The sequence below is a fragment of the Lithobates pipiens genome, unplaced genomic scaffold (assembly GCF_037356315.1).
Source record: "Lithobates pipiens isolate NorthernLeopardFrog02 unplaced genomic scaffold, aLitPip1_a1.2 Scaffold_16, whole genome shotgun sequence".
In the NCBI taxonomy this organism is placed as follows: domain Eukaryota; kingdom Metazoa; phylum Chordata; class Amphibia; order Anura; family Ranidae; genus Lithobates; species Lithobates pipiens.
In genome coordinates, this window is record NW_027507748.1 from 394,795,601 (window position 1) to 394,816,125 (window position 20,525).

Here is a 20,525-nt window from a genome sequence, read left to right on the forward strand (position 1 = left end):
CTGAAATGTAAAGATAATCACATGGTAATCACACTATAGAGCACAATGTGAACATGGCCAGCATATAAGTATAAGAGTATACATTTTGTATATCTATATATGTAACCATTCTGATACTCACGTAATGATTCACAATACAATAAACAAAGAACAAAAACAGGAGATAAAATCAATGGGGACTTCCAAGGTGACTGAAGCAGTCTGCAGAGAAGCAGGTGGGTGAGCGTGTAGGAAGGGCTTGGAGGTAAATGCTTCATTCAAGCCTGGTGGAAGGGTGGCCTTGAGGTTGAAGATCCATCTAAGTTCACATTGTAATAATTGCTTATTGAGGTCGCCACCTCTGTGACTACAATGTATGCAATCCAGAGCCAGAAAATGTACCTTAGAGATAGATGCATCATGGACTGAGGTCACGTGTCAACCAATGGGTACATCAGGATCACGTTTGCGTATACTTACAATATGTTGATATATGCGTTTCAAGAATTTGTTTATAGTTTTCCCGACATAGTAACATCCATAGTCACAGTAAATATAATTATAAAGAAGATAAAATATTTAAACCACATAATTAAAAATGAATAGTAATTGGTTTTCATAAAACAAGTAGGTTTCAACAAACATGGTGTGTACAGATGGATAAATCCTAGAACTTATTATAATAAGGTGGGAATCTCCAGTTCCCCTTTGAGCCCCTTTGGAGCTAGGGTATTCATCATCAAAAATTCAGAAGGTAGGTTTGTCCTACAGAGTTTCTGGAATCTCTCAGGAAAAGAGGAGTTATTGGGAATAGATTCAATCATCCAAACTCTAAACCCTTTAGTGAATTTGTTGTGCTTGAGGGTAAAATGTTTGGGACACTCTGATAAACTACCTCCTTCCTCAATTAACCTTCTATGTTCACTGAGTCTTGCTCTAACTGTTCCAATGGTGTGGCCTACATAAAGAGGGCCACATGGGCAAGAGAGGCTAAAACCAACAACGGAGCAATATTCTTCCTGTTAAAACCAATGATGGGGCAGTGTTTACTCCCTGTTGGGACATTTTCTACTCACACTGGCCACAGTTTGCCCCCCCCCCCCCCCCAAAAGTCTACAGGACAGTAAACTGGCCCATTTTTTAAAAAAGTTTGGAGACCCCTGGCCTAGGGTGAAAGAGCTCAGTTCAGATAATTTAACATTAATATATTGTACATTCACATCAGTCCCTGCCCTCAAGGAGCTTACAATATAAGGTCCTTAACTCACATTCATACATTTTGATATATTCAGGCTAGTAGACACACAATTATTGTATACTGGAGGATCTCTTCATGTTCATATACATTCAGCATCTGCCTACACATTACATTCACGTCAAATAAATGAGAGCAGTAAATAAAAGTCTTGGGAGTACAACGTGGTTTTTAATAATTAAACCAGTGACAGCAAAGAACAAAGGGCATAAAATATTAAAAACAATGTACTAGAGTGTTTAGTGGACTAAAAATGCTCCTTGGTGGACAAATCTATAGCAAGCATTTACCAGGGCAATAAATAGTGGCAAAACTATGCAAGCCTGATATTCTGGACCCCAAAACATGCTGAATGTCTTTTGTCCTTTACTGTCACTGGTTGAATTATTAAAAAAAGCTGCAATCCCAAGACATTTATTTGGCACTCTTATTGCTTCAATTACACATATTTTTCATTCTTGGTGACCATAGCTTGTTCAGGGACTTCTTGTTTTGGTGGAGAGCTGCCAAACTCAAGTGATCAGACTTAAGGAATTACTTTTTTCACCATATGAAATTTTGATTCTAGCACTTTGATACTACCTATTTCTTCACACATTACATGACACTATAGTTAGGGTGGGTGAGTTACCTGTGTGGCTTTAAATGTTGGATTATATTCCTGACACTCATTATAACTGAGGAAGCCACTTACTACTTGGTGAGTAGTAAAATGTTTTTAACGTCACAGATCAAGTTTAGATCAAGTCTAGTTAAACCGGGGTATATGATATTATTTTGTTGGAGCTGATGGGGTAATGAGTAAAAATGTTTAAGATAGATCACTCCTACTGTTGGACAGCTACGGCTTATTTAATCTGAAATTTCATCTCCTGCAGTCACCTCCACAAATCTTCAAAATGGCAATATACTGTACATAACTAACATTTTTGCTAGCTGAATAAAAAAAAAAATTTTGAGTCTATACTGTTAAAATGTTTGAAATGTAGAGAAATGATTGCATACTGTGATTTTCATTTTAGTGCCACTGAATTTATGCACAATTTATCAACAATATATGACACCATGCAAAGTTCAGAGCCGATGATCACAACTGAAAGTTGTAATACTGTAAAGCAGCTTGCCTACTTGCGTACTGTTATTGAAGAGGTGTTAGAACAACTCCCTCCATTGATACAGGTAGGTGTTAAATACCAAAATCTATTACATCTATTACATCTATTAAATCTATGCCCTTAAAGTATAAAGACCAACATTTATTATTACCCATTGCTAATCCTATGCAGAACATAAACATGTTGTTCTATAACCACTTCCCGACCAGTGCACACACATGTACGTCGGCAGAATGGCATGGACAGGCAAATGGGCGTACAGGTACATCCTTTTAAATTTGCTGCCGCACCATCGCGTGCGCATTGAGTCGGATCATATACCTGCAAGCGTCTCATGGGGAGGAAGAACGGGGAGATGCTAAAGTAAACAAGCATCTTCCCGTTCTGCCTAGCAACAGTGTCACTGATCTCTGCTCCCTGTGGTTGGAGTGGGATTGGTGTAAAACACAGCCACGCCCCCCACAATTAGCATTGTCCCAAACAAGGTCAGATAACTAATCATAACCCTATGATCCTTCCATACTATTGCTGAAACATTCTTCAAGCAGCAGGCAGGAACAACCACCAGGCTTAGGGAAAACCTGAACAGACTCAAAAAATGAATAGACGTTTAACTGGATACAGCAGAGCCATACACTAAATTTAGCCAGCCCAGGGCAAGGATGCTACAACTAAAATAAATTTAGTTAGGTTTTTGCACACAATAAAAAAGAAGGAGAAATAGAGTAAATAGATACCAAATGTGTCAAAGCCTCAAAACTACCTGCACCTGCACAATTGGTGAAGAATGATGGTACCCAGTATTAATATTAATATTTAATATTATTAATATTAAAATGCCTTTACAGCTAATCATTTTAGAGTAAATCATAAAAAATGGCCCAAGAATTATTGTGCTTCAACAATCATGATATATAACAATGGTACAATTCCGGTATACATACATTTACATTTACAGGTGTAAGTAGAGTGACGGAACTACTTAAAAAAAAACAGAAAAACAATAATTACATTTTATTGTAATTTTTGGGGATTTTTTTATTTTATTTTATTTTTGATTGCTATCACAATTGGGTTAACAAGCCCCTGTGTGATAGCATTGGGCAGGTGACAGGTCCTTTTTTTGGAGACATCAGGGGTCTATTAGACCCCCAGTGTCTCCCCTGTCCTCCACTGCAGCTACTGAAACACAAATCATGCTTGATTAGCTGCATTCCTGGCTGTAACACTGTAAAAGTGAGCCAGTGGCTAGACAGCTGTCCAGAATTGTTTTACATGACAGTTTGGAGCTGGCTGAATAAATTAAACACTAGCACATGGCTTCTACTATAGCCACAAACGTGTGTTACACCTTTCACTCTCTGGGTGTTTTTAGTACACCCAAAGTGATGAAGTAGTTAAACACCTAATTATGTATAAGTAGTTGAGTTTTTTTATTTTTTAACAATTCCATTTTTACTTTACTTAACTGCACACTCGTATAAATCGGGCTTTAAATATAAAAATAAATATGAAACAATTATCCGTCCCTTAATATTCTACTAATTGAACATTTTTCTTAGTGACATCTCTTTTTGTTGTTGCTGCAGGTCGATGATCTTAATAAGTCACTGCAAGAGACTTATTCCATTAAAAATTTGACTGCACCAGAACAGCAAACTAGTACATACATTCTCCTACAGGTAAAAACGATCATTTCACTAATTAAACAGTTTTTACTTTTGTAACCCTAAACAATGTTGTAATAATTCACTCTACGTAATGGTCTTATGTAAACTGAATCTAAGCCCAAAACTCAAAATGTTATATACAGTGCCTTGAAAAAGTATTCATACCCCTTGAAATTTTCCACATTTTGTCATGTTACAACCAAAAACGTAAATGTATTTTATTGGGATTTTATATGATAGACCATCACAAAGTGGCACATAATTGTGAAGTGGAAGGAAAGTGATAAATGGTTTTCAAAATATTTTACAATTAAATATCTGAAAAGTATGGTGTGCATTTGTATTCAGCCCCCCTGAGTCAATACTTTGTAGAACCACCTTCCCCTGGAATTACAGCTGCAAGTTTTTTTGAGTATGTCAATATCAGCTTTGCACATCTAGTAAGTGAAATTTTTGCCCATTCTTCTTTGCAAAAAAGCTCAAGCTCTGTCAGATTGGATGGAGAGCATCCGTGAACAGCAATTTTCAAGTCTTGCCACAGATTCTCAATTGGATTTAGATCAGAAGTTTGACTGGGCCATTCTAACACATGCATATTCTTTGATCTAAACCATTCCATTGTAGCTCTGGCTGTATATTTAGGGTCATTGTCCTGCTGGATTTTGAACCTCTACCCCAGTCTCAAGTCTTTTGCAGACTTTAACAGGTGTTCTTCTAAGATTGCCTTGTATTTGGCTCCATCTATCTTCCCATCAACTCTGACCAGCTTCCCTGTCTCTGCTGAAGAAAAGCATCCCCACAACATGATGCTGCCACCACCATGTTTCATGATGGGGATGGTGTGCTCTGGGTGATGTGCAGTCTTGGTTTTCCACCACACATAGCGTTTTACCTCTAGGCCAAAAAGTTACATTTTGGTCTCATCTGACCAGAGCACCTTCTTCCACATGTTTGCTGTGTCCCCCACATAGCTTCTCACAAACTGCAAACAGGACTTCTTATGGCTCTTTTTCAACAATGGCTTTCTTCTTGTCACTCTTCCTTAATTGCCAGATTTGTGGAATGCACGACTAATAGTTGTCCTGTGGACAGATTCTTCCACCTTAGCTGTGGATCTTTGCAGCTCCTCCAGAGTTACCATGGGCCTTTTGGCTTCTTCTCTGATTAATGCTCTCCTTGCCTGGCCTATCAGTTTAGGTGGACGGCCATGTCTTGGTAGGTTTGCAGTTGTAACAAACTCTTTCCATTTTTGGATGATGGGTTGAACAGTGCTCCATGAGCTGTCCAAAGCTTGTAATTTTTTTATACCCTATCCCTGCTTTAAACTTCTCCACAACTTTATCCCTGACCTGGCTGATGTGTTCCTTCCTCCTTGTGTTTTCATGATGCTGTTTATTCACTAAGGTTCTCTAACAAACCTGAGGGCTTCACAGAACAGCTGTATTTATACTGAAATTAAATTACACACAGATGGACTCTATGTACTAATTAGGTGACTTATGAAGGCAATTGGTTCCACTAGATTTTAGGTAGGGGTAGCAGAGTAATGGGGCTGAATACAAACACACGCCACACTTTCAGATATTCATTTGTAAAATATTTTAAGAACCATTTATCATTTTCCCTCCATTTCATAATTATGTGCCACTTTGTGTTGGTCTATCACATAAAATCCCAATAAAATACATTTATGATTTTGGTTGTAACACACTGTTTTCTCAATTCCAGTCTTCAAGGCGCACCAACAGTTTGTTTTCAGGATTTCCCTCAAATGAAACATCTGTGGTAATTACCGTATTTATCGGCGTATAACACACACTTTTTTCCCCTTAAAATCAGGGGAAAATCGTGGGTGTGTGTTATATGCCAATCCCCTGCCAATTGTCAACTTCTCTGCCCTTCTCGGCGGCTTTCGGCTATTTTTGTGAGAACAGCTGAGTACGGCCGAGTGCGGCCAAAAGTGTGTGGCCGAAAATAGCCAAAAGCTAGAGAGAGAGCTACCGAGCGCTGCCGAGATACACAGGACATCCGCTCTGCATCTTGGCGGCACCATTTTTAAAAGGCAAGCCTGCAAAAGACACTGACAAGGCTGCAAATGACTGACAAGGCTGCAATGCAAGGCTGCAAATGACTGACAAGGCTGCAATGCAAGGCTGAAAATGACACTGACGAGGCTGCATTAATGGGCATTTAAATGTAAGTTTTTTTCCTTAAACTTCCTTCCTGAAAGTTTTTTTCTTTAAAATTCCCTCCTAAACTGCGTGTTATACGCTGGCGTGTGTTATACATCGATAAATATGGTACTAAGGCAGATAAACTGATCAAATCACCTGTGTAAAATAATAGAAAGCCTGAAAACATGACCTGTTGGTGCGCCTTGAGGACTGGAATTGAGAAACACCGTTGAAACATGGCAAAATGTGAAAAATGTCATGGGGTATGAATACTTTATAAAGGCAGTGTATCCCAGTTTACCTATTGTTAAATGTAGTGGCTGCATTTCTTTTTCTTTTTCCAGGCTTTTTTTGATGGGATTAGTAGTGTTCGGCAGAAGGGTAAGTATGTTTGTGCTTTCTTTTCAAGAAGTAACAAAGACACTGCATTTATGGAGATCAACATCTATGTTTGTACTTGCTGAATATGTTTTTAGCTTGAAAAAAGAAAATGAATGCAGTCACCACATCTAAATATTAGTCATTTGCAATATATTACATTTTTGGGTTTAGATGTGCTTTAACCTTTTAGCATCCTTATGTGATATAAAAGATTTTGATATTAAATTTACAGTTTTGAAAATGTACTCCCTTCTTTTATCTGTTCTTGCACATGATTGAGCATTTTAAAGCAGAATTCCACCCAAAAGTGGAACTTCCACTTATCTGTCTACTTCTACCCCTCTGGTACCACATTTGGCACCATTCAGGGTGGAAGGTGGAGCGGGTACCTGTTTTTGACAGGTACCCTGTCCCTACTTCTGTCAGACCTCGCCAGGGGCAAGGTACGTCACAAGTCTGGATCCCATCCTCCTTCTTCCTCCTTCTCCTGCTTCCGGGCCTGTAAGAAAGCACAGTGAGCTTCACACATGCATAGTAGGGACCCGGTCGTGAAGCCGCAAGGCTCCCTTACCACCAATGGCGGCGACAGTACCTGACAGCCGATGGAAACATTGGCAGCGGTGCCAACACCACTGGATTGCAGGACAGGTAAGTGCCCTAATATTAAAAGTCAGCAGCTGCAGTATGTGAAGCTGCTGACTTTTAATTTTTGGAGGGGGTGGACGGAACACTGCTTTAAGCAACATGTGTTCACTTTGCCAATGAGTAAAAATTACTCTTTTAGAAAATTAACTGCTATGCATCTATCACAAAAAAGAGGGTGAAATAATCCTGTGGTGTCGTGAATATAAACTGTAATGAGCTACCATTTGTGTTTTTTTTTTCAAATCTATAAACAGTACCACAATTTAGATGACACTATCAACCTCTAGCAAATCTAACAATTCTGCTGACTTAAATAGGTGACAATTAGGAAAATTATTTGGGAAGGGTTGTCCTGAACATTGGATTCTCAATCTTCCTTTCAGAGCAAAGTTTTGATCTTGAAATTGTCTACATAAAAGAGAACATGCTCGTTTCAATGTATGCATATAATCTGATAGACAAAAATATACCAGTTGATATGAAATGTTTACAGTTTGTGGGATATTTGAAAATGTATAACAAAAAAAGTGATTATTTTGTGTTAATATTTAGTGAGTAAAAAAAATAAAAATGATCGCAGTCCTTGGTGTTCCTTATGACATTGGAGAGATTTGCGTTCTTTATAAGGGCTGAAGAGAACATCCATTTCAACCTTTGTCATATTTTATCATCAAAATATAACAGTTAGAGCTGACACTGCTGAATTAGCTTGTGGCAGTCATGATAATATAAAGCCTTCTGCACCTGCTTCTCTTGGCACTTTTCTTTGTGGACTCTTCCCGCTTATGGGCTATTAATCATTGGCAACAGGGGAAGTTGCAGAGCAATGCACTTTAGATTGCAGGCATAATAGAAAGAATATAGCTCACTGAATGTCTTTATTGTGATGTTCAGCTTGAACTGACCATAGTGGTATTTATGGTTAACCACTTAATTGGGAACTATTCCCACAGTTTTACATGAACACGTCTAGGAAATTGCAATCCTTTCTGCCTTTCGTTTAAGAGCAATAAAGTCACCTTTCAAAACAAGGGGAAACTTGGTTAGTATGTTGTAACATTCTATCACTTTTTTTAACTCATGAATCATACATAGAAATAATCCATGTGCAAGGCATTAAAATCGACTGGAAAAACTCATTAACCTGCTTTGTTCCGCTCAAAAGGAAATTAACAATCCTTTCGTAGAACATGTGTACAGACATAAATCAGGGAAATTGTAAAGATATTGGCTGCTTGGCAGTTGTGAGAAATTTGGAATAATCTTACATCCTCTATCAAAATTTGTAAATCACACAGATGTGGCTGATTAAAACAAGGTAAAGACCTTACTGAATTAAATTAGCCACAGGACCTGGATACCTGAGAAAATGAGTCCTTCTATCCAAGCAAGAGTTCTTGGCTACATATGACAGGGTGTAAACATATTTTCTATTGAGCATTTGCCGTTAGAAAATGTATATTGCGTTGTGTAGTTAAAGTTGCATTTCAGACAAACAGCTAGTTCATTGTTGAAATACTAAGAACTGGTTTACCTGTCAAAGGATTGGTGTTTCTGTACCTCTAATGCCAAGATTATCACAGCTCTGACAACAGAGCAAGGTGAGTGACCTGACATTTTTCTACTGCAATTAAGCAATACAGCCAGGTCACTTCTCCTGCCTACAGCCTGTGATTTATATTGGCAGCTTAAACCAGCTTCTTTTTCAAAACACAGTTTAAAGTGATTCTAAAGGCTGAAGGTTTTTTTTAACTTCATGCATTCAATGCATTCTGTGTGCAGCAGTCCCCTCAGCCCCCCAATCCTTACCTGAGCCCCCTCTGATCCAGCAATGTTCACGATAGCCGCAATGGGAGCCCAGCTGCTGTCAATCACAGCCAGAGAGCCAATGAGGAGAGAGTGGGAGCCAAGGTGAGCCACAGCTCTATGTGCCTAAAGCCCCGTACACACTATTAGATTGTCTGCTGAGTTTTTCCTTCAGATTTACCAAAACCATGTAGTAGAAGGGCCTGCCTGATTGCATACACATTGAAACTCCTAAGATTTGACCTCATATTATATGGTTTTGGTAAATCTGAAGGAAAAACTCAGCAGACAATCTGATAGTGTGTACGGGGCTTTAAAGTGATTGTAAAGCGTTGTGTTTTATTTTTTTAAAATAACAAGCATGTCATGCTTACCTCCACTGTGCAGCTCGTTTTGCACAGAGTGGCCCCGATCATCATCTTCTGGGGTCCCTCAGTGGCTCCTCCTCACATCAGATAACCCCCTAGGAGAAGTGCTCTCCCGAGGGGGGTGTCACGTTCCGGCGTGCTCCCGAGTCCAGCATTTGCGTCCATAGACACAAATGCCGGGCTCGGCCCCAACATCATTGGATTTGATTGGCAGTAGCAGGAGCCAATGGCTGCACTGCTATCAATCTATCCAATCAAGACCTGGGACCCCATGTAGAGGGGGAGAGCATGTCTCTGCCAAGAGGATGAAGGGGCTCAGGAAAGTAAAATGGGGGACCTGGGGTGGTGGTCACTGCCAGAAGTTTTTTTTTCACCTTAATACCTAGGATGCATTAAGGTGAAAAAACATGAGGGTTTACAACTCCTTTAAGGATGCATAGAGCAGTGGCTCAGGATCGAGCATGCAGCGGTGCCCCCAGGCCAAGCAGTTTTCTCTGGGGGCACTGCTCAAAGGGGAGGAGCTAGGAACACTGGCGGGGGACCCAAAAAGAAGAGGATTGGGGATGCTCTGTGCAAAACCACTTTACAGACCGGGTAAGTATAACAAGTTTGTTATAATAATAGTAAAAAAAAACTTAAATCACTTTAAACCCATACCAGCTGATTCTATATCTTATTAAGCTCTAATGAAGGGGACAATGTGCGGTCCCCATAATGTGTCAGCTTTTGCGTCCATTATGTGTTTACATTAAAATCACATTTTGGACTCTTCAAATGAAAGTATTACTTTCACATTTTGCGGGTTTCTGTTGCAGCTACTCAGTTTACAGAATCAGTCCACATCTACATCTCTCAGATGTCCATTGGGATACCATCAATATAGTTTCCATAAATTCATCAAAAGTACAAAAGCATTATCTACCTATGGTTCAAGTGCCACATATCCACTATTTCAAGCATACAGACTGACAGTAAAGGTTCAACAGTAGGCTGATGGGGTCATTCCTTTGTTTTCTTGTCCTGTCAGCGTTCTCATGATAATTGCATCCAGCACACCTGATTTGTAAACAGAAAACGCTGGATCTGGCTTTCCCCCTGAGATCTATTCATTCAGAGACAGAAGCCAGACAGATTCTGTGTACAAGCAGGCAGATATACACTTGCATTCACTTGTTAGACACAGTTAACCTCTTGATTGCCCGACACAGTTACCCTTTGATTGCCGTCACCCAGCCAGTGTCATTACTACAGTATTGTCATAGATCACTGTATTAGTGTCACTAGCAACGTCGGTGTCAGTTAGTGTTCCCCCCAACTAGAGTCAATTAGTGCCAGATTGCCTGCCTGCCACACCATCACAGTCACACTGTCTGTGAGTCGCTGATCATCATCATTACTAGTATATGGTCTGTATGGATCAGTATCTTGATCACAATCAGAGCTATACTAGTGTCCCCAACAATATAGTGTCCCCAAAAACACATTGTTTTGTTTACCAAAGACATGAAGCAGAATACATTTTGGCATAACTTTATGAAGAAATTAGATTTTATTGCATATGTTTTATAACTAAACTGAGAAAATACCGTTTTGTTTTTTTAAATTGTTGGTCTTTTTTCATTTATGTAATAAAAAATAAGTAATATATACCATCAAAACAACCTCTATTTGTGTGAAAAAAACATAAATTTCCTTTGGGTGTAGTGTTGCATGGCCAAGCAATTGCCAGTTAAAGTAGCACATGTTTAAGCATGTTAATACAGTATTCTCCCTGCTGGCTACTGTGTTCTGACAGGGGGACTGCCACCCTCTACAACATACCAGTCAGCACTTGCAGCCATTGGCAGATGTTTTTCTGTCATACTCTCTCAACAGAAATTGGACCTTCAGCCGGCTTCTGTCGGATAAACTGCTGTACGAATGTCGGCCGGTTTCTGTTGAACCAGCTGATATTAGCCATACTCGGTCCATGTGTACCAGGCTTTAAGGCTTGTTCACTCATGTCAATTATAAAAAATGAAGCAATGTTCCTAAATGAGCCTCAAGCATTTATGGTGTGTTTATGACATGTTTTTGTTGTGTTTATGAAGCTTTGAAAGCATAGGAAATAGCGGGAAGTGCTTACAGGGGAAGTGATGTTGAGAAAATGACCTATCTTGAGACATGGTTAGGTTGTGGTGTGATAGCAGACATTTTATGAATTCTCCGCAAGATGGATTTATATACTTTGATCTTTTTGATGCTTGGCTTGGTCCAGCTTAATGTTGCTGACACAAAAAGCTTTACCTCTGTCAATAGTGCTCAATGCCTCTGCTCCTGTCTGGCACTGTCAGTATTGCTGGCTGGTCGATGCTTTTGCCTGCACATAGAAGTAAACAGTGTTACCACACGGTTGTTCTGTACAAACAGGAAGTGGCTGAAACTGTCCTAGTTCTCTATTATTTCCCAGTGCATTCTGGGATACATGAACCTCCACTGTCTCTCCCACAATGTCCAGCTAACACTTTATAAATGCTTCACTAACATGCCATAAATGCTCTAGGCGCTGTTAAGATGCTGTCACAGAGCATTACTATAGAAATCAAGCTGACAAGCGCCAATGCCTGATGAAAGCGACATGCTACTTAAATTTTCCTTTCCTGTTTAAGACCCACCGTGTCATGTTGGTGGGAGGAGGACAGAGGGACGCTGTGGGAGGAGGGACGTCATGGGAGGAAGGATAGAGGGATGCCATGGGAGGAGGGACAGAGGGCCAGCTTGGGACGAGGACAGGGGGACACTGTAGGAGGAGGTACAGAGGGCCACCATGGGAGGACAGAGGGATACTGAGGGGGAAGGGACAGGGGGGTGTCGTCAGAGGAGGGACAGAGGGACACCCTGGGAGGAGGGACGCCATGGGAGGAGGGACAGAGGGACTCCTTGGGAGGAGGAAAGAGGGACAACGTGGGAGGAGGAAAGAGGGACACCATGGGAGAAGGGACAGAGGCACTCCGAGAGAGGAGGGGCAGAGGGATGACGAGAGAGGAGGGACAGAGGGACGCTATGGGAGGAGGGACAGAGGGACGTCATGGGAGGAGTGACAGAAGGACACTGTGGGAGGAGTGACAGAGGGACACCATGGGAGGGGTTACAAAAGGATGCCGTGGTAGGAGTTACAGAGGGACACCATGGGAGGAGGACAGAGGGATGCTGTGGGAGGAGGGCAGGAGGACGCCGTGCGAGGAGGGACAGAGGGACGCTGTGGAAGGAGGAATAGAGGGACGCCATGGGAGAAAGGATGCTGTGGGAGGAGGAAGAGAGGGACACCGTGGGAGGAGGACAGAGGGATGCTATGGGAGGAGGGTCAAAGGGATGCCGTGGGAGGAGGACAGAGGGATGTTGTGGGAGGAGGGACAGAAGGACGCCAGCTTTGTTTGCCCCCCCCCCCGCAAATTGATGCCCTAGGCCTGGGCCTTGTCTTCCTAGACCAAGACACAGCACTGACTACCACTCCTGTGTGAACAGCACTGTATAGTACCATTGTAATATTAATGGCAAACATTGAAGGGCGGTTATGAGGAATTATAAATGCTGAATAAATGCTGCATAAACACAGGATATTGACAAAAGTGGTAACAAGTCCTAAGGCTGGATTCACACCTATGCATTTTTAGTGCTTTTTGCATTTTACAGATTTGCACTACAGAACATGTTCCATAGGAAACCATGTTAAATGGACTGTAGTGCAAATCTGCAAAATGCAAAAAGCACTAAAACTGCATAGGTGTGAATCCAGCCTTAGAGGAAGAAGTAGTACAAGGAGCCAAAAAGGTCATGTGCTGTCAGGAAGCATGCTGATAGAAAGGGAAAGTCGAGTAGAGTAAAGTAGAGTGTATTGCTGTTTATATTGTCACAGCTGTTATAATTTCCATCCAAAAAGTGGTTTTGCACCAGATAAGACAGATCTGGAGATTTTTATACTCTTTTGAGATTTTCTAAGCCCTAAAAAAGGAAGAATTTTGTTCCCCCTGAACACATAGGGAGTAATTCTATAAAGCTGCTGCTCCAGTTTTCTGGTGTTAATACCTGTTGTTAATGTATTGTGTCAAAATCATGAAGCATTTGTGACATTTTGGTTCTGACAGCGACTCATGCACCAAATTAAAAGTTCTAGACAAGTGCATGAATTTGGCACATACTACACCAGTTTTAGAATGCATAAGAGATACTCTGTCTGGGCCAGTCTTCTGGGGATTGTATGTTTTTATGTGATAATATTATAAACAATTAAAGGCACTTTCAACTTTTTCACTTTTTGGTTTGGTACTCAGTTGTATATTTTGAGTTGCTTCCGAGTAGCAATTGATGGGGGCTTGTGTGCTTGAGAGCTTGTTTTGAAGGGTTCCCTGCATTTGTACCATTGAATGAGCATTGAAATCCCAGCACCTCTTAAATATGTTTTTCATAGAGTGGTGAGCTCATCATTGTGCTGCCTCTTTTCTACCGATTGGGGTTTTTATTGATTGGGTTGGGTCCAGGATAAGTGGGGTGTGGAGGAAGCCTGTTAAATGATTCCAGCCATCAGACTAAGGACATTTACCAGCAGAAAAAAAGTATTGGAATATTTACAGCAAAAACCTATCTCTTAATTTCTATCTTGTTTTTGGGCTGCAGTTATATTTTAAGACATAAGGAATTGTATGATCTATGATTTGTTAATGCATAATTAAATTTTTTCTTTTATTAACCAGTCATGATTTATTATTTTATTACAGGAGTGCAACTGCATGAACAATTCCCTTAAACAAATTAAATACAACATTTCTTCATTGTCAAGGTGTTTGCTGGGTGGACTGACAGCAATACCAAAAAATCTGAGAGACGTTGCAGATTTCTTACAGAGAGCAGAGGTCCCAAAATCTTGGCTTCCCTCACACAGCTGCCAAACATCTCATAATATCAGCACTTGGCTGGAAGGCAAGTCATGTAACATATAGGTTCATTAACTAGTTATTCTTATTTCATACATAAATTTCCAATTTACGGTACAGCATGCCAGGTACCCACCATCATTTTACTGCAGTGAGCTGCTGCTAATGATGTGACTCCTGACAGCAAGATGTATGACATGATTATTGGCTGAATGGATGGAGCAGTAATCATTTTCACAGTCGACAGAAAAGTGATTTCTCTTATTGTGTTACCTTCAACGTGTTAGCTGAAGACAGGCCATGTAGTTAATTTTGGCAACCACTAATACACACACAGATAAAACAAAAAGACAAATTCCCCAAACGTTGGAAAAAAAATACGTTAAACACAAATAATACAGTTTAACAAGTGATATGTAGTTGTTAATGAGGAAAATGAATAGACACGATGCAGTGACAGGTAGCTTATCACAGACTTTCATATTTGGTCAGGCAGCTTTGTAAATTCTGACCAAATAGGCCATCTCTTACCTATGTGGCCTCATACTGGCAGAGCATGTCTTCCACTTTTTAACATGATTTATTTAGCAAGCTAAAGTATCAGCAGTCCAGCTTTGTTCTGTGTGTGTTTGCATGTAAGGCCCTGTGTAGTTTGGGGAGAAAGCTAAGAATGAACCAGTTAACATGGTGTCTGTCGTAAATTTGTAGTTTTCATTATTGCCGCTTATTACCTACATTCTTGGAAAAATATTATAGGCTGAAACAATGTACGGTATATTTTCTTTGGCTTTTGTACAGTACAGGTGTCTCTCGGTCCACATATGTATATATGTAGATTGCCTGCTTTCTTATTGTTAGATTTCCAGCCAGCACAAAATAGTAAATAATTGATATATCATCACATACATTGTAAGTGTATTTATTTAATTTGCGATGCATTAAACTTTGTGGCAGCATTGATCTTTAGTCTTTGAGGAGGAAAAGCAATAAAGGCCTATATGATTAAATTAAGGCATATGATTAAAATTCAGTCCTGGGTGACACTGTTAACCTAAGCGTTCTTAAATATGTTAACTACTGCATTTAAATAGTTTTGTTATTTAATGTGGGAAATGTGTGATGACAGGCTGTTGGTGGAAAATCTGGCCATTTGTTTGCTTGGTTGGACAATTGCTGTCTGATTTTCCATGGACAAATGTTGGATAGCAGGCTTTAAAATTTTCCTCAGACAAATGTCTGCTGTTGGATTTTGGATTTTCTGGATTTTTGCTGTTGGATTTTCCAAGCGCGTGTACACAAGTCCGTCGGACAAAAGTTCAAAGCATGCTCGGAAGCAAGGATGAGCTGGAAGCAGTCGGTCTTGTAAACTAGTGTTTGCAATGGAGAATTAACATTCGTGACATGGCAAATTATGAAATCTCAAAATGCAGCGCACATTCTCTTCTTTAATGGGATAATAATGAAGCTGATTTGCTGGGGATACTGATGGAATTATGGCAAACAGATTTTCAAAATCTTTTTTTTCCTAATGATATCAAGAATAATATTATTATGCTGCTTGTTTTTTTTTTTTTGGTGCAAGTTACCACAACACCATTATCCTGTATTTTTTAAGATCAAAATTACAACTATGTTGGTGTCCCTTGTTAATTTTACATTTTTAAAATGTAACGGCCTACTCCCAAACTGTCTTTTGAAGTAAAACACATAGCCAAGTATTATTCGCCACAATTTTTTTATTGTGCATTAAAAAAAGAAAACAAATAAAATTAGACATTCTATCTGCCAATAGAACTTTAACCAAAAAGTGCATTCTGCATCCAAAAATATAGAAAATATACCAAATCAAATCATTAATCAACCAAAAAATGAAATAAAAGCCTCATGCATGTGTCCTGCTTCTTAATATAGGGGTCAACAATGCCAAGAGTTGGTGAAAGCAGGAGTCCGTCATCCGGAGATAATTCCGAAAATCATCTGGATTAATCTCCTGGAGCTCCTGCAGCAAAGGCATATGACATAATTGGTCATGATTAATAAAGCAACAGATTTTTGGTCCAAGAAATCCTCCTCCTCCTGTTCCTGCACTGGACTTCGGTCAATGCAATAACTCCAAGACCATTGATAGAAAAAAAAAACACATAGTACCTCACTACATTCATGTTTGTGCGCCATTTGTATGCAAGACAAGTTCGGGGCCAACACTCATCAGACAAAAGTCTGAGGTTTTGTCTGCGGAAAATCAAATCATGTGTACAAGGCTTAATAGGCAATGTTGTCTTTGATATGAGAAGGGGACTGAACCATCTGTGCTAAGTTACTGCTGCAAATTCTCTAGATTAGCGAAATAGTAGAAGCTACAGAATTTAAAAAGGAGGCCAATAACACATTATAATAAGCTGGAAGAAATTATTTATTTTAGCAGTTTAGTCACCACTTCAGTCCAGGTAAGTATGTGATGCCTTTTATATCAATGTTATCAATTTTGGTCCAGTTTTTCAGATATGAACAAGAATTCACACAGAAGGGCCATCTAAATTTCAAACTGTTAGCTTGGCTGAGTATCCTGCTACATTAGAAATTCTGAATTCCAGTGCCAAAAAGTCAACAAAGCTGTTGTGCATTGGGGTTACTTAGCCTCTCACCTATTTGTGCTTGTTACTAAAGTTGGCTGAAAATAGCACTCAGTAAGAATGGCTTGCTGTGAACACTGAATGGTAAAAAAGCTGTCTGGTGTCCATTTTAACATCTTCTTGTCGCTGCCTGAGAGCTTAATGTACCAATAAATCTTTTTGGTGTTGCAAGTGCAGCACATAAAGTTATATTGTTGTGACTCCATAACATTTGGCAATTACTTTGTCTATTTTACTTCTCCTAGGTCTGCAAAAGAAACATAAACAGCTCAAGCAGTGGGTGAGGAAAGGTCTAATACCATTTGCCAAGAGTGAAAAGGAAGCTTTGACTTCCATAAGTGCTGGAGTTCTGGTTAACCCAGGGGGCTTGTTGTTGGCACTGAGAACTGAGTTTGCAGTTCGTCATGGATATTTATTGCATGAGGTATGTTTTCAAACCTCTTTTGGTAACTATAGTGGTTATACATATAAGGCAGCAAATTATATAATGTAACAATTTCCTATAGTAATTAAATTAGTTACATTTATTTCAGCAAAGCAGATGTTGCTGCATTGCTTCTTTTTTGTAGTTCGCAGTGTTATTTAAATACATATTTTCTATATAAACATAAACAATTTTGCATGGTGCATGCACTGCAAATCAAGATAGTATTGCCATATTGTACATTTCTGTTTCTTATTATACCTAGTTAAACAAAAATTTGCAGGCCGGGCCGGTTCACACCACAGAAAAGCAGTCCAGATGCATTTCTGCATGTGCATTTACATGTGATTTTGGTAAATTTTTTAAGCATTTCTGTATGTTTTTCCCCCTCCTGTTGTTTTTTTTTCTTTACTAAAGTTTTCTGGGCTTTGGTTTTTAGGATGCCATTGAGTACCAGCTCCTAACAACCAATGACTCATCCCTGCTGTCAGGAACAGGGAAGAGTCATCAGTTGGTAAGAAGCTGGCACTTGCCAGCGTACTCATCCCTGCACTCATACCTGGTCTGGTATGGATTTTGGGGGGACCCCAAGCCATTTTTTTTCATTCCCTCTAAAATCCATACCAGACCTAAGGGCCTGGAGCCCCATCAGAATCCCACCTAATATGATATGGGGAGATCCTCGCACTTTTTTTTTTTTTGAATGCCAGCTCTTTTGTTTACATTCTGCTGTCAGTGGGGAATCCCTGCTGACAGCAGGAATGAATCATGGTTGTTAGGAAGCCGGTGGGTGCCTGCTCCATAACAACCAATGATTCATCGCTGCTGATGACAGCAGGGATGAATCATTGTTTGCACACCGATTGGCGTTGGCTTTTTAACAACCAATGACTCATCCCTAAGGCCGCGTACACACGCGGGGACTGTTCGCCCAACTTTGTCCGTCAAACAGTTTCGGCAAACAGTCCGCTCAAACTTAGCATGGACGGACATGGCCACACACGACGGACGAACAGTTTGCTGAAACCGTGCGCGATGACGTGAACGGCACGTACGACGGGACGAAAAATACGACGTCCTATACACTGCATTATAACTTTCGGCGTGAAAATCCTTTCTGAGCATGCGCGCAACTTTGTTTGACGAACAAGCCTACACACGAGCGGACTGTTCGCTGAAACAAGGTTTCAGCGGACAGTTTTTCGGAAATTCCGAAAAACCTTGTCCGTCAAACTGTCCGCTGAAACTGTCCGCTGAAAGCCCACACACGAGCGGACTGTCCGCCCAAACACTGTTCAGCGGACAAAGTTGGGCGAACAGTCCGCCCGTGTGTACGCGGCCTGATACTGACAGCTCCAAACAGCCTACTGTATCTCACAAAAGTGAGTACACCCTTCTCACATTTTTGTAAATATTTTACTATATCTTTTCATGTGACAACACTGAAGAAATGACACTTTACTGCAATGTAAAGTAGTGAGTGTTCAGCTTGTATAACAGTGTAAATTTGCTGTCCCCTCAAAATAAGTCAACACACAGCCATTCATGTCTAAACTGCTGGAAACAAAAGTGAGTACACCCCTAAATGAAAATATCCAAATTGGGCTCAAAGTGTCAATATTTTCATTATTTTCAAGCACTGCATTAACGCTCTTAGGCATGGAGTTTCACGGCTGCCATTGGAGTTGTCTTCTACTCCTCCATGGGGACCTCACAGAGCTGGTGGATTTTAGGGACATTGCACTCCTCCACCTTCCATTTGAAGATGCCCCACAGATGCTCAATAGGGTTTAGGTCTGGAGACAGGCTTGGCCAGTCCATCACCTTTACCCTTGGCTTCTATAGCAAGGCAGTGGGTGTCTTGGGGATGTGTTTGGGGTCGTTATCATGTTGGAATACTGCCCTGCAGCCCAGTCTCCCAAGGGATCATGCTCTACTTCAGTATGTTACAGTACATGTTGGCATTCATGGTTCCCTCAATGAACTGTAGCTCCCCAGTGCCGGCAGAACTCATGCAGCCCCAGACCATGACACTCCCACCACCTTGCTTGACTGTAGGCACGGCAGTGTTCAGCATATGGTCTAAGCACTGACAGGCTGACCCCACCCCTTCAACCTCTGCAGCAATGCCGGCAGCACTCATACTTCTATTTCCCAAAGATAAACTCTGGATGTGACACTTGGCACGCCTGTTCTGAGGGGAATCTGTCCTGTTAAACCACCGTACAGTCTTGGCCACCATGCTGCAGTGCAGTTTCAGGGACTTGGCAATCTTCTTATAGCTTAGGCCAGTGATGGCGAACCTTGGCACCCCAGATGTTTTGGAACTACATTTCCCATGATGCTCCACTACACTGGAGAGTGCATGAGCATCATGGGAAATGTAGTTTCAAAACATCTGGGGTGCCAAGGTTCGCCATCACTGGCCTAGGCCCTCTTTATGTAGAGCAACAATTCTTTTTTTCAGATTCTCACAGAGTTCTTTGCCATGAGGTGCCATTTTGAACCTCCAGTGACCAGCATGGGAAAGTGAGAGCAATAACACCAAATTTAACACACTTGCTCCCCATTAACACCTGAGACCTTGTAACACTAATGAGTTACACGACAATGGGGGGGGGGGGGGAATGGCTAATTGGGTCAAATTTGGACATTATCACTTGGGGGGTGTACTCATTTTTGTTGCCAGCAGTTTAAATATTAATGACTCTGTGTTCAGTTATTTTGAGGGGACATCAAATGTACACTGTTATACAAGCTGTACACTCACTAATTTATATTGTAGCAAAGTGCCATTTCTTAAGTGTTGTCACATGAAAAGATAAAATATTCACAAAAATGGAAAGGGCATACTCACTTTTGTGAGATACTGCATACATATAAATGTATCCATTCTAAATATTTCAAGAATGATCTTTTAATACGCAAGTCAACACGAAGAACAAAGGGATATCATTTGCATGTGGGGAAAGTCAGTTTTATTATCAGAACTTGAAGGTGTCATTACTATTGGAATTCCTTTTTCATTACATTATAATGGCAAAATCAGTAAGAGAATTTTAGATACTAAATGTTTTTCTTAAATTACTGATTACTAAATTAGTTAGTATTACTATTACTAAAAGTATGGATATTTTTGTCAATTGAATTGATTTGCCTTTGTAG

At 40.4% G+C, this 20,525-nt stretch overlaps 1 protein-coding gene across 1 annotated transcript in view; it reads left to right on the top strand.

Moving 5' to 3' along the window:
* The window catches only part of LOC143983065 (uncharacterized), a 695,051-nt gene that overhangs the window by 602,738 nt on the left and 71,788 nt on the right, over window positions 1-20,525 (top strand). Inside the window, exons 92-95 of the mRNA XM_077482312.1 lie at window positions 2,257-2,413; window positions 3,939-4,031; window positions 14,148-14,349; window positions 17,182-17,360. Coding sequence (XP_077338438.1) covers window positions 2,257-2,413; window positions 3,939-4,031; window positions 14,148-14,349; window positions 17,182-17,360 — 631 coding nt within the window. The remainder of the gene's footprint in view (window positions 1-2,256; window positions 2,414-3,938; window positions 4,032-14,147; window positions 14,350-17,181; window positions 17,361-20,525) is intronic.